This window comes from Ixodes scapularis, unplaced genomic scaffold (assembly GCF_016920785.2).
Source record: "Ixodes scapularis isolate PalLabHiFi unplaced genomic scaffold, ASM1692078v2 PGA_scaffold9__187_contigs__length_104089568, whole genome shotgun sequence".
Classification (NCBI taxonomy): domain Eukaryota; kingdom Metazoa; phylum Arthropoda; class Arachnida; order Ixodida; family Ixodidae; genus Ixodes; species Ixodes scapularis.
The window spans coordinates 94,754,070-94,769,048 of record NW_024609884.1 but is presented as its reverse complement, the minus strand read 5'-3'; the positions used below and the strand labels follow the sequence as shown (position 1 = coordinate 94,769,048).

Genomic DNA, 14,979 nt, shown 5'->3' with positions numbered 1-14,979 from the left:
GCCACTGGGGCGCGGGACCGCGGGCGCAGGGATGCGCTCCGATAAGGAACTGAAACCTAGGAACGCATCAAAGTTGAGCGTTTTTACGGAACGCTGTAAAATGCTGCCCGTGCCTTGTCTTCCGAAAAGAGTTGATTTAGGGGTTTTCGATGATGCTTAGCAAGTTTGTCAGTGGAACCATATGTTCATTTTTACTAATTCGAAAAGGAATTAGTAAGTTTTAGTTAATTATCTTGCTAATTAGTATGTTTTTGCACTGCTTCGGTACTTAAACCTGAACGAGTTCTTACTGACGTCAAGCGCAATCGCTCTATGAAATATGGTGAATGAAGACGCCCAATTTATACAGCCAAGTCCATGATTTTTTAATTCCTAACATACGACTGGCAGTTCTCATTTTCGCCCACCTCGAAAAAAAATATCTTTATAGTCAAGATTCTAGTAAGGCTGCGATTACGAAACTGCCATGGATATATCACAAGTTCTCAGATTGCACCTATTAACTTTTTCAAGTCGTATACTAGCTCCAAAGACTTGAAATGTGATTCAACTGACGTTCACTAACAAACGACGCAGCTCAGACCGTTCGTTCGAAAGCCATGGCATAGCGATGGGGCATCTCCGCGCTTTAGAGTTCGAAACCGAAACCACGAGAAATGTTCACCACTTCTCATTTGGTGCATGATCGTCCCCCAGTCACTCCCAAAATTCCCAAAGGGTGTCTTATACGCAGCGCCCAGTATGACTCCGGTCTATTGTTTCAGTGGAATCTGTCCCGGCAAGCTTGGAAAACTGTGCTTTCAGGAGGAAACACTTTTTCCTCTGTAAAAAGCGTAATAGTTCCTGAACACTATTCTGAAGCCTCCAAAATCTGTTGATAGCACCTCTCTCGCACGCTCAGTACGTGTTTAAAAAATATTACACCTTTCGTAAAAAAAAAAAGTATAGCGTTTTGAAAAGGTGCATTGGGTATAAAACACCTGTCACCCACCATTATAGGCGTTTTGAAATTTACTGTGTAACCAGGCCTTCATCTCCCTGGCCACTACACCTCTTCTATACACACACGGGATATTTTATTGTCACTGCTAACTAACTCCCGCGAAAACTATGCATCGCATGAAAAGAAAAAATGTTCATGCCGTAGTGGTCTGTACCGAAGGGCCCATTAAGAAAAATTATTAAGATTCAGTAGAATTGGGTAATAAATTACTTTTTTAGTAATTAAAATTTTTATTGTTAATTTTAAATGTAGGGTTTTATTAAAAACATTTAATGCGAATCATGGAAAACTACAAATTCCACCCAGATTTCTGACATAAGCACGGTTAAAAAATCTGGATTTTCGTTGAATAAATCAGATATATTTTATTTAGATCATATTTATGGAATTTAAATCAGATTCATTTGATAGAAATCGGTTCAACTTGATTTAAATCGCTGGAGCTTAAATGAGTGAATTTTATCGCTACATATATATTTAAACATGGCAGATTGATTTATCAAACCTTCGGATTACTGATAACAATGCAGAATGAATTACTGCAAACTTAAAGAACTGTTTAATTAACAACTTTTTATTTGTGTAACTCCACCCATACTAGTACAAAAACAGTTTGATTTTTCTCGTTAGCTAAAAATGTTCACTCGTTTTTCGCGTGCTGATTTGCTCGCAATACGACGTTACCTTTCTAGTTTTTGTTTATTTGTTTTGCGTTCTAATTTGCTTGCAGTAGGACCCTATGTAACTGACGAACGACGTGAAAAGTAGAGAAAAAAAAACTCAATGATCCGATTTGCTCAAAAGAGCAATGCCGTTATTGATTGATGATTCTTTGATTTAAATACAAAACAAACGCACATAGAAGGCATCAAATGATTGACAAACCTTAAATAAAAAATAATTTCGATATTATTTTTACGGGAAAGGTTTGATTTAAATCATCATGTAAAACTTGTCTGATTTAAATCAAAATTTAAATCATCTTGATTTTTATTCTCCACCCTACATATTAGGCACGCGCAATATTTTACGGCGTTCCGAAAATTATTTGATTCGGACGTGTTACTAGGTTTCGATTTGTTGTCAGAGCGCATCTCCGCGCCAACAATACCCACGCGCAAGGTGCGTTCGCCGCCGCGCATAGAGTCGAGATAAGAAAGCCTGCGGATTGCCCATGAGCTGGCCTTTTTCACGTCGGTGCCAGTAGGAGGATGCAGCTTTACGTGCGATGCGTGACACCGCACGCACGTTGAGCGTTTTGGCCACGGGGGACAGGATTGCTGGCGCGGAGATGCGCTCTGAAAAGAAACCAAAACATAGAAAAGCGTCCAATTTGAGCCATTTTTCGGAACCTCGTAAAAGGCTGCCTTATATCATTGTAATATGTGTGGACTTGGTAGTTTTGAATGACTCTCATCAGGTTTTTGATTGAAACCGTACCTTCATAGTTTTTTTGTTATATTATTTATTTATTACAGAAGTAATTAATTACCCAATCATACTAGACAATTTCATTTTTATTAATGGGCCCTTTGGCACAGACCACTGCGGCTTCAACTTTTTTTCTGTGCGATGTGCAGCTTTCGTAGGAACGATTTGGACCGCGTTTCCAAAATATATACGATATATTCTTAACTTAATTCGTAAGAAACCGGAAGTAACAAGGAGAGAGCTGAGGGCCCGCTGGTTCTTGCCTTACTGTTTTGTTCGGAGAGGTTCTTCGAAGCAGATTTTTTTGCTCCCCCCCCCCCCCTCCTTTACTGTCTCCGCCATTGCTCACAGGCTTCTACAACACCTAAATAAGGCCTGTATTTAGAAGCCCTGACTTACGAAGAATTTTGACAAAATGTAGTTAGTTCATAGTATTGCTCGAACGAAGCAGCCATGCTCCTAACTTCTTGAATGTGCTCGAAGAAAACCCGTAAAGCACGCACGTCGCCATTTTAAATTGAATAATCTTGAGTCACCTGCACAAACTCTGTGCATCATAAACTTATTCTTGATTGCTACGTTTATTTTATTGTAATTACCGAACCAGAACTACCAGCTGAGCACAGCCTCATCCGCCAACCCGTCGCTCCCGCGGCGTCGAGCAAGCTGCCAAGAGCAAAGGGGTGCAAGGTGTTGCCTTATTCGAAAGCGTTGGATGAATTTAAGAACACGGGTACCGACAGGGTACCCGTGTACACGAGATGCGCTTGAGCCAAAACTGACAACGCGCTACCACAAAGTCAGCGCGTTGTCGGCGGCGCCAGGAGCCACAAGAGACCAACAGGCGCGCAAAAGTTGGCGCGTGGCCTGCACTGTGAAAGAAGACGTTGTTTGGGAATGCCAATGTACTTCTTGTTGCGTTGTCTGTTTTGGTTGATCGTTTTTTCGACCTCGTAGGGATTTCAATTTTCAATTTTGGGATTTTGACTGTTTTTAGCGCAGTCAGCGTCCCTGAACTGCAAGGTGTAATTTTTTTTCTCGTTATTAAGCGTAGTTTTAAAGATATCGACGCCTCAAATTTTTGTTTGGGTCGCGGTCAACAAAACCAAAACTAGCCGCTCGAGGCCCCGGCAACACTGGAAATAAGCCGCTATGTGAACGTGACGTCAAGATCGTTCTCGTTCAACAAGTACGCAGGCCGAGCGGCACCTATTTCTGTTGCGCTAGCCGTCTAAAGATAGGAGGTTAGCTGCTTTTGTTTTAAGTCTGTATACGTGCTAGTTATCCAGCATATGTAGCAAGAGTTAGTACGTATACCCAAAAGCTATAGCGACTGGAAAACCCGTGAACTCGTACGGTGCCGTACTCGGCGGCCACCGCCGTGCGTGCGCTATGCCGTACTCGTCGCTTGTATACCCAAAAGCTAGTGACTGGAAAACAAGTGAACTCGTTCGGTGCCGTACTCGGCGGCTGTCGCCGTGTGTGTGGTCTTCCGTACTCGTCGCTAGGCCTAAATTGTCATCTGGGCTCCGTGGATGGAGCAGCGTTGCTTTACGCCGCGCTGCCAGTGACGTACAGTACTGAGGGTCCTCTCGCTTTCGCGCTGCGGGTCAGTCCCAGACACGAAGGTTTGAGGCTCCGGCGCTGGCCGCGGCGCCCGAACACACGTGTGCTGGGCTGAACACGACTGCTTTTCATTCTTTTTTCCTCGGGTGCGTAAAAGCCGAAGTACAAAATCCACTCGTAGAACAGCGTTCACCCACAACTTCTCTAATTTCCGGTCCATTGGAAACTTGTGAAAAAGCACCTCCGGGTTCCGCAGCGGGTTGTTTGAGCAGCCCACAGCGCTACACGTTCTACTCGGCATCTTTCGAGGATCAGCTGGGCAGTCTTGGGCGCACCGAGTTGCTCACTAAAACGAGTCCTGGAGTCCTCACAAGCAAATAAACAAAAGGCTATGCCGAAGCTACACGGGCTACAGATAAAGGCAACGGCTAAACACGCAAGTCACAAGCCGAAGTAGCGGTGGTAGCGGCTCAAAGAAGCGCACTCCGCGCAACGCCGGGACCGGAAGAAAAAAAAAGAGAAGGATATTGATGTCACGGCCCAATGTTGCTTTAGCGATCGGCAACCCGCTGGCCGCCCGCTAAGGAGCAGCGGCTCGCGGCGGGTCGCATTTTTATTATCGGCATTAGTTGAGAATGCGGCGACCCCCGGACGTAATTTTTTGACTGGGGTAGTATTTTGTGTCACTACAGCGGTACCAGTAATTTATTGCGTTTTGAGTTTTGGCCGGAGTTGCCCTTTAAGCGAGTGCATCGAGGACTCCATTTTCCCAGGTTTCCGAATGGACAGACGATGGAGACGGAATGGGCACTCTCAGCGAAGCCGACAAGCTGAAACCTTTTGCCGCAGTGACTGTGTTTCGAATCACGACTATTGTGGTGAGTACGTGAGAGAGCAGCAGAGCTATGAATTGTCGCTTCGTTTAGTTGTAGTTATATTTCGATACCGACCTTATTGCCTATACATTTAGAATCTCGCGTTAGAAAATGCGGAAATCAACCGCGAATTCCCGCAGACAATACGAGCTTCGTCTGTGAAGAATTTTCGCGCATCGGACGTATCTGTACAAGACGTAGAGGGCCATTTCTTGTGATTTACAGGAACCGAAAAAGCAAATAAAGGGGACCATTCTTTAACTTGAAAATGCGTTCTGCGCTCGGATCCCGGGCACAGGAACGTCATGCTCAGTATTACAACGTATTTTCTCGTAAAATCGATTGTCATCATTCTACGTCGTTATTCTGTTTGCTCGTAAACGAAAATGTACGGATCACGTGAAAAAAACGACATTCATAAATGGAGCTTGTGCAGTGCGATTCGCGCCGCGAGACATGGGTATGCCATTTTTCATTTTACGGAGCATAAGAAAGGCGTAGCTGTTCACACTACGTGATTGGTTCCTCCGGCGGATAGCGCAGTTTCAGTCGGTGCGGAGCGACCATGAGCTGTTCGGATTTCGTCCTGCGTTTCGAAAGTTGGCAGTGAATAGCAGTTTACTGCAGTAATTTCATTGCTCGTTGAGTGTCGTTACTTCTCGATAAAAGTAATTGTAGTTGTCATTCAGTTATATTTCGGTTCAGTAATCGCAAATTGTGAATTATAAATACAGCTACTGTCGTCGTGATTTTCTGACTCTCGAGCTCCGTTCTCTAGCATCACTGGCCACAAAACTACTCCGAGCGTCTGTCTTCTGCGCAGCGCCAGCTCGTCTGCTTCTTTTGTAAGGGTGACATCCGAGCTCCAATCTCGGATTGGCTCTCATTGAAGAATAGTGGGTTCCAGGGAGCTTGCTTCGGGGTCACTTCCCATCAGAGCCAATCAGAGCTCGGCGTCTCTCTGACGTCACCGCAAGAGGCAGACGACACTTGCATTGCCAACTCGTGGGGCTTTGAAAGCACCGAGGCTTGGTCGGGGCGCGAACCACGGACGCGCCGCTGACCGATCGTCCAGGTCATACCACCCCCAGTGTGCCAGAGAATAGAAAGCACTGGCCACAAAACTACTCCGAGCGTCTGTCTTCTGCGCAGCGCAAGCTCGTCTGCTTCTTTTGTAAGGGTGACATCCGAGCTCCAATCTCGGATTGGCTCTCATTGAAGAATAGTGGGTTCCAGGGAGCTTGCTTCGGGGTCACTTCCCATCAGAGCCAATCAGAGCTCGGCGTCTCTCTGACGTCACCGCAAGAGGCAGACGACACTTGCATTGCCAACTCGTGGGGCTTTGAAAGCACCGAGGCTTGGTCGGGGCGCGAACCACGGACGCGCCGCTGACCGATCGTCCAGGTCATACCACCCCCAGTGTGCCAGAGAATAGAAAGCACTGGCCACAAAACTACTCCGAGCGTCTGTCTTCTGCGCAGCGCAAGCTCGTCTGCTTCTTTTGTAAGGGTGACATCCGAGCTCCAATCTCGGATTGGCTCTCATTGAAGAATAGTGGGTTCCAGGGAGCTTGCTTCGGGGTCACTTCCCATCAGAGCCAATCAGAGCTCGGCGTCTCTCTGACGTCACCGCAAGAGGCAGACGACACTTGCATTGCCAACTCGTGGGGCTTTGAAAGCACCGAGGCTTGGTCGGGGCGCGAACCACGGACGCGCCGCTGACCGATCGTCCAGGTCATACCACCCCCAGTGTGCCAGAGAATAGAAAGCACTGGCCACAAAACTACTCCGAGCGTCTGTCTTCTGCGCAGCGCAAGCTCGTCTGCTTCTTTTGTAAGGGTGACATCCGAGCTCCAATCTCGGATTGGCTCTCATTGAAGAATAGTGGGTTCCAGGGAGCTTGCTTCGGGGTCACTTCCCATCAGAGCCAATCAGAGCTCGGCGTCTCTCTGACGTCACCGCAAGAGGCAGACGACACTTGCATTGCCAACTCGTGGGGCTTTGAAAGCACCGAGGCTTGGTCGGGGCGCGAACCACGGACGCGCCGCTGACCGATCGTCCAGGTCATACCACCCCCAGTGTGCCAGAGAATAGAAAGCTAGAGTGCCCTCCATTTCCGAGATGGAGAGACAAAAAAGTTTAATTGTGATGTGAACATTGAATATTTTATCACGACTCGTGTCTGCTATTTCTAGAATAATTGAGAGTTCGATTCCTCATTAAAATCGCTCAACACCTACGAACACTGGTAGATGAATTTTGTTTTTTTATCTGCCGGGGTAAAAAAAAACACGAACAATCTAGGTGATATTGCAACTGAATCTTACCATACTTCGAGCTCAGCTCCCATATCGTGACTGCTCTAAAACTATTCGTCGGTGGTTAGACAAGGAATGGACGAATAAAGTTATGTGTGGAGAAATAAATCTCGGACTCCGGATGGAACAATGAATCGAGTTCGACTAGGATGGTGCGTCTATGGTGACTGTTCGAGACAGATCCGAACAAGCACTGCCCGCGCACTGCCATCCGAGCCCCATTTCTTTTTCCAATAAATACGTGGCTTGCACGTGACGTCAGTACGCCCCTCTTTCTGGTGGCCAGAAGCGCCTTTTTAACGCGGCCGAAGCTACCCTCTCACGCGCCCTTTCCCTCGTTATGTCTGACCAAGTGACGTCAGTGCAAGCTATGTATAGCACATTCAGAATGCGCTGTGCTCTGGTTGTGGGCCTATTTAGGAAAGTGGTCTGTAAACTCAAATTTCAGCTGTGTTTGGAGCGTTGCCTCTCCTTCCCCACGCTCCAGCGTTCCAAAGTCTTTTAAAGGATAGCTCAGAGACGAGCCCATGGATGCCCATTTAAAACGCTCACCTGCGCCAAATGAAAGTTGTCCAGATAGGACAATCCAGAAGGGTCCCAAAGAGTTGCAATTTCCGCAAGGGATCCGCATGGCATGTCGTCTCTAAGGCGCCTCGTGCCGGTTTCCTACTTTATACTACTTAATGAGGACAGGAGGACATTGAGGTTAGGCAAAGAGGTTCTAGAAAATAAATAACGCCACACGAACTGCAATATAAAGCCGCATTTGCACCTGTTGCGGCCCGTGAGATCCGTGTCCCTAGGTAAGGTAATCGTGCCCAGCTGACGATGGCTGGCTCTCTTCCAGCAACCACCGTTTATCGTGCGCAAAAACGCCAGCAACGGTGAGAACCAGTTCGAAGGCTACTGCATCGACTTGATTAACGCCATCAAGGAGATCCTTAAATTCGAGTATGTCATCACTGAAGTGAAGGATAAGATGTTCGGGTCCATTGACAAAAACACCAAACAGTGGAACGGGATGATCAGAGAACTCGTCGACAAGGTAAGGCTGCATGCACAATAGACTGTTCGCAGTCAAAGCGCCCTCTGAGAAATCATTATGGTATACGATCAAGTAAGGTCGCTCCGAACAGGGCCAAACTGCAATAGTTTCCCTGCTGCAACCTGATTGCTTACAAGACCATAGAAAGAGTGACTTTAGTGACGTACTTGTCGTATCCGACATCGTGTTTACTCGAAGAATTTGTGCAATATTTATTATATTTATTAGCAAGGACCTTCCCGCAAGACGGGCATATCGCCGAAAAATTCTAGCGAACTACAATGCCCAGAAATCTATTGTTCTAAGAAATCCAATTCAATCTGAATATCAGTATGTCAGATGTGATACTGAGGCTCCCCAGGAAAGCAAATTTGTAGGTCGCTATTTTCGGTCTAATCATTTGCCCAGCTTCCTCAGAAGATTGTAGTAGATCGCATGCGGGGTTTGTGCATTGTACCAGCATAACCAACCACACAAGACCCGTTCACTAGCCCTTGACAATCACAAAATGATGACAGTTGCCCTTATTCGCAAATATTAATTGGACAAAAGCACCCGGTGCAGTGCTATCCAAAAGGTCGTGTATATTCAGTGTGGCGATTTTCCGGCAGTATCCTTGATATCGGTGCTGAACGCAGAACCTTGTGTCGTATTAGAGGGCGCCTGCAGAGCGCACGACACGAGAGCTCCGACTGCGCGCGACAGGAAAGCGCCGCGACACGAGAACGCGTGTCATTGGAGCGCGCGTCACGAGAGCGCTGAACAACTGCAGCCAGCAAGTTGCCTTTTGCCGTGGCAAGAACGTCCCAGTATCGAAACCCCTTTTAAACGCCATTCTAAGATTCGCAAGTCCTCAGCCCAGCATCCGATCTGCTCAGCCCAGCAGGCGCATGTTCGTCGCTTCGGAAAGCGAGCAAATCACGCGCCATACGCACGAACACTGAAAATGAAACCGGCCAGGAGCCCTTTGTTTGGAAAGGTCTGGAGTAACTAGACCTTTTTTGGAAAGGTCTAGAGTAACATTAGATTATCTGTTACGCGAAAGATGGCATTGAACAATATGTGAGTGCAGCTTTAATTTCCTCAATAATCATGGGAACGAACGAATTGATTTCTAGCGCGTTCCAAATTCGACGTTTCCCCAACGTTCGCCACAATTAAAAATGATAATGATGTACCACCTGTACGCACGGTAGGCTCCTGCAGCCTTGCTCTGACTAAAGAACTAAAATGTTTATTCTCCTCCCCAAAGAAGGGAATCGCCAAACCAACGTGTTTCACCCGGCCATGTTGATATGTGAAGCGAATTTTTGTTTCTGTGTGACAAAAATGACAAGTAGAATTGTCTCAAGAGCGAAAGCAGCGAAAAATTTTAAAAGGAGCACACTATAAGCGGCAGTGACGACAACTGCGTTATAACGTATTGTGTTAGGATCGATAACCTGAAAAATATGAATTATCTTAAATTGTGCGACTGCAGACCACTGCGTCGCTTTGCCAGTTCGCTCAGCTTAATTTGCGTGCTCAGTGATTTAAATGCCATAAAGCGCTCGAAATGCGACTCCATCTGATGTCAAAATTTCAGCTCCGTGAAAACATGTGTTTGACAACCCCAACATCGATCATTCCTAAGGCAAGCACATGCGCTCTCATGACCCGGCGCTCTCCTGCCGCGCTCTCTTCCGTTGACGCTCTAGTGTCGTGCACTCTCGTCTTATACAGCCGTGTTATATATAAATATAAGCGGGGCGGGTAGTCCAAAGCAGGTCCAGTAATTATGCTTATTTGACACCCAAGCGTGTCACATTAAAAAGGTGCAGGTTGAAGGGGTTAAGGTGGCAACCATTGTTAGAAAGCTCTATCTAATCTCAAATAATTGCGTATAGATGTTTCATTCTATAGAAGACCGGTTTCATTTGAATGCGACCAAACTTGTCGGGGTGATATTTTTAATTGTATGTGGTAGCTTTATTTTTCTAATGCACAAAACTGCCCTTTAGAAAAAATTTAAAAAATCCAAGTGGCAGGAAATGAAATGTGTCAAAAACTCAACTTGATTTTTTTTCTCGACTATGAACGTCAATTTAAGTATGTTGGTTTTGCTCAAGCGGCTAATATATTTTCACGCTGCAGGAAACATTACGGACAATTTATCAATAATATAGTGATTTCAGAGTTAATTTTGTATAAAGTAGCGAACTTGCTACCTGGCTAATGTTGCTTCCAACTTGAATTGCTCCCGTCAAATATAGTAACATGAATCAAGTATCAATGCATAGCTATAATTGTAAGTTATCTGATGGCGTATTTTGTGTCTTCTTATTGTTTACGAACAAACATATATCTAGCTTCAAACTTGCTACAAATCTACAAATTTAAAATATTTGAAGTCGCATTTATTAAAAAAACAGTGCTTATTTTCTTGAACTTTTTTTACTTGATAGACCATACGGTCTAGAAACACTGTATATAAGTCTTAAGTGTAATAATTTTCTTGTATTTTGGGGGACACGTTAAATATGCCAATTTTACGCCTGTCACTCAATCCTTGGTTTAACTATGCTGGCTTCAATGCAATGCTGCTGGTAGTCTCATTAACAGCAGATGTTTTTAAAAGCTACTTTACCATGATTTCTTTGCCGCTATATATGTTCATACCAACTCTTGTAATAACCAAGGGACGTTACGAAGGGCTCAAATAAACCATTCATGTTAACAGTAATGACACCTGCAGTCAGAGAACAGGGGAAGCCAGACATTCATAATACCTTTATTTCCCTTCAAAGCTATGGGGAAGGTTGCGGAAAAAAAGTTGAAAATGAGCTTGGCCGGCTCCTTCCTCCCCATAATTTATACAATTAAATATGTTTCAAGCTCTGGCAAGCGACTTTTCTTACTGGATAAATTGCTGGAGCAGAGCGCGTTTAAGAAAACTCGCACATACAACTCATAATATTTACGATGGCCCGGTTACTAAAATAAATAAAACCCCTGAAATATTATGACCAAAGTCGTTATATATATATATATATATAGGAGTAGTATGTTTTTTAGCTCCCCCAATTTTTCGAATTAACGGGAGGAAGTTATATGAATGTTGTTTTCACTCTGTGTTTATATGGCTCGGCGGGCATTATATGGGAATATAACCATCACTATTATCAGGCTGATTATCTCAAATTCGTTAATTAATTTTTGAATACTGCTATTAGGATATCCGTTTATACTACACATTTTGAGGCGGTCGTACTCCAAGACTTCCATAGTGTAGAATTCGCGTAACTAGCCCGTGTTCCGCAATATTCGTCCCCGAATTTTGCACTTTTATCCGGCTAATGTAGCGAAGTTCGGCTATACAGCCTACTTTCGCGGGTTTGCCGGATTGAGTGGAGAAGAAGTCGGATTAAGTAGAAACTTCGGCGCAGATATATCGGAACACGGGCTGGTTACGCGAATTCTACAAAATGGTTTTGGTATGTAACTGTGTAAAAGTTTGCAGTATATACATATAAACAATTAAATGTAAATGTGCGAGCGAGCTGGACAAGAATGACGAAAATAATCCCTGGGGAAGGGGAACAAGGGGGACAAAGGACAAACACAAATCTCAAATACAGCTAAGGTTACTGGTGCGCGACCGAAAAAATCCGCCTGGTCCGGGTATCGAACCCGGGACCTCTCCATTTTCAGTGGAGCGCTCTACCACCTGAACTAACCAGGGGTTAGACGTTAGTGGAGCAAACAGGTTTAATCAGCTGCCACCAGTTTGTTTCTCCTTTGTCCCCCTTGTTCCCCTTCTCAAGGGATTATTTTCGTCAGCAGGGTTGTGTTCGACGGAGTGTCGGAACGTCTGGCAATTAAACGAACGCAGGAAGCCTTTCGATGAAACGAACTGTCGATGACACGTCACATGTCGACGAAACGATCTTTCGATGAAACGTCGTCCAACGAACTGATTGCCACCGGGTCACCGCCACGTGGGCGCTCGTCAGTGCGTTCCTCGTTCTCCCCGTAGAACGCCGACATCGCCCTGGGTCCCATCTCAGTGATGGCCGAGCGAGAAACGGTTGTGGACTTTACGGTGCCCTACTACGACCTCGTCGGCATCTCCATCCTCATGAAGAAACCGGAAGTCAAGTCCTCCCTTTTCAAATTCCTCACTGTGCTCGAGGGCAGTGTGTGGGGCTGCATCCTCGCCGCATACTTCTTCACAAGGTGACTCTCACCTACGTACTTCCGCCAGTGCAACCGAGCACGCCACGGTAGAAACTTTACTCCAATTGGGAAAATGCGCTTAAACTTCAGAACCCATTGTAGGGTTTCATTTCTCATAACAGCGGTCTGTTCACGTCACACCGCGACTAATCTTGGGCGTTATAGATATAAAAGTATGCAAACTATTGATCGGACTGAGGTCGATTACATGACGTTACCGCACACTGCAGGCCCAGGGGTGTGACCGAAAAACTGAGCATCGCATTGTGTTGGAGACTCTTAATTAGACCGATTTCTTGCAAAACTCTTTGCCTTTTTAGAAACTCCTTTTGTTTAGACAACCGTTTTGCAGAGTCGTTGCAGACCTCTCATGCCCCAGTCCGACCAATCGTCTGCAGAAAGGTTATTTTTAAATAATCTGTGTTACAGACAATCTGGATAAAGAACCCTAAGCGGTTTCCATTCAGAAAGTCATTCGAAGAGTTATATTTTAAGATTAATGTCCTTGTTCATTTTGTTCTTCGGGGTTAACATGCTTATAATAAAACAACTGGCCTGTATCTTTGCTTTAACGCAGAACGCACCGACTGTCGTCCAAAATAGGTATGGTGCGTAGGCTCACTTTTAGAAAATCCTTAAAGGGGACGTGCAACGAATTTTATACTTTGCGTAAATACCACTTAGAATTAATATAACGTTTATACCTACCGAGCAACGCTCTTTTCCTTAACTTGCAGTCAGGAGTCGCATTTTTAACACGCACTGGGGTTGGCAAAGCAGAGGACACGCGCTGAGTTCCAGACATTGTTAGGGTTCGGCAATTTTCGTCATTGAAGTGATTGGGCACGAGCCACTACCCGAATGCTTGTCGAGGTGTTGATTATCACGAGCCCAAATGGAGTGTTCGCGCAATGCTTGAGTCCAGTTTGTGAGCCGCGTGCAAATATCGTCTTGAAATTGCACCGCAACAAAAAGGTTTCTTGGGCAATGGCGTCGCGTGCGACTATACTCTGACCGATCGCCTGCAAACGAATCCCTTTACAAAGCAAGTCGTTTTGCTGGTGATCCACTAATGGAACGTTGGCGCAGCTCACCGGTCGCGGTCCGACCGATGGTTTGCAAAACGGATTTGTTTTAGGGAACTTCGATTACTCTACTAGGAACCATAAGCACATAAAAGCAAAGCTCGTCTGACTGAGAGCACGCGTTTTTGCAGTTTCCTCATGTACCTGTTCGACAGACTGAGTCCGTACAGCTACCGCAACAACAAAGAGAAGTACAAGGACGACGAGGAAAAGCGGGACTTCAACCTCAAAGAATGCCTCTGGTTCTGCATGACGTCACTTACCCCACAGGGTAACTCAATTTCCCGTTGTCCAGAAAATGCGTCATGTGCATATCAAACTTGTTGAGGGCTGGTGTAGCCATTGCCGAAAAAGCTTCCATTAAATTAATCGTTGCAAGGAATTTAATTGTACTAGTAGAAGCATACGAGTCTAGCCAGTTCTCAAGGCAAACAGTAGTATTTATTGCATGCAAACACTCTGGCGGAGCGCGACATAAATAGCGGGAACAAGAAATCGTTCGTTTTTCCTATTTTTATCTTACAAAGGAAAGGTTGTATTACAGCTATTGGAGTGTTGAAGAAAAGTGTTCATTCGGATAATCCCCTTCAGTAATCAAAGTCGCTGCTGGTCGATACCCTATTTGAGTAATATCCGAGAACGCGCCAATGTCATGCTCGAGCATAGTGCATGAGAGCCCGGCAAGCAGACTTGTACACGTTACTGAAAAAAAGTAACTGATTACAATTACAATTACTACAGTCAAAAAAGTAACCGATTACCGTTACTGATTACTGCCTCCCAGAAGTAATTGAACAATTACTGCAAAGTAATTGATTACTTTTCAAGTTACTTTCACGTTACTTCTTATTGCGATAACAGAAATGCACAAATACACAGTAAAATATTGCGTACACAATTTTGTTTGGTTATTGTTCCCTTTTTTGTTTTCAGACCCGGACCTTGTCGTGTAGCTGACGCGTCGACCTAAGGAACAAAGCCCACTAAAAAGTCAATAGCGAGTTCCCGCTTCCCGTCGACTTTATCAGCAATCTGCAACGAGATCCGGAACTCCCCAGCCAAGGCTGGTGGCGCGCTTGTAGAAAAGCGTGGCGTAAAAGAAAAAAGGATTTGCCGACTAATCCTAGTTTTATTTTTTTTAGATGTTAAAAAAATGTCAATCATTTTTGCTCCATGGCTGAGTGACTATGCTGATTTTTGTGAGAAAAAAGAATTGTGGGATGAAAAATGTAATTGGTAATTGTGTAATTGATTTTGTAATTGATTACAGAAAAAAAGTAATTGAATTACTCCGAGCGTTACAGCTTGACAAATGTAATTGAAGCGTTACAAAATTACACTTAACTGTAATTGATTACAAGTAATCAATTACTTGTAACGCGTTACGTACAAGTCTGCCGGCAAGTAACACCAGAAGTGGTGATGTCACAAGTGCGTGGCGG

General features: G+C 45.0%; 1 protein-coding gene and 1 non-coding gene across 2 annotated transcripts in view; one reads left to right on the top strand and one right to left on the bottom strand.

Annotated features, from left to right (window-relative positions):
• Nucleotides 1-14,979, top strand: part of LOC8035248 (ionotropic receptor 25a) — a 77,141-nt gene that overhangs the window by 44,346 nt on the left and 17,816 nt on the right. Inside the window, exons 8-11 of the mRNA XM_042287467.1 lie at nt 4,749-4,878; nt 8,040-8,237; nt 12,253-12,452; nt 13,669-13,808. Coding sequence (XP_042143401.1) covers nt 4,749-4,878; nt 8,040-8,237; nt 12,253-12,452; nt 13,669-13,808 — 668 coding nt within the window. The remainder of the gene's footprint in view (nt 1-4,748; nt 4,879-8,039; nt 8,238-12,252; nt 12,453-13,668; nt 13,809-14,979) is intronic.
• Nucleotides 11,886-11,958, bottom strand: Trnaf-gaa. The gene has a single exon. It is a non-coding gene; the product is annotated as a tRNA-Phe (tRNA).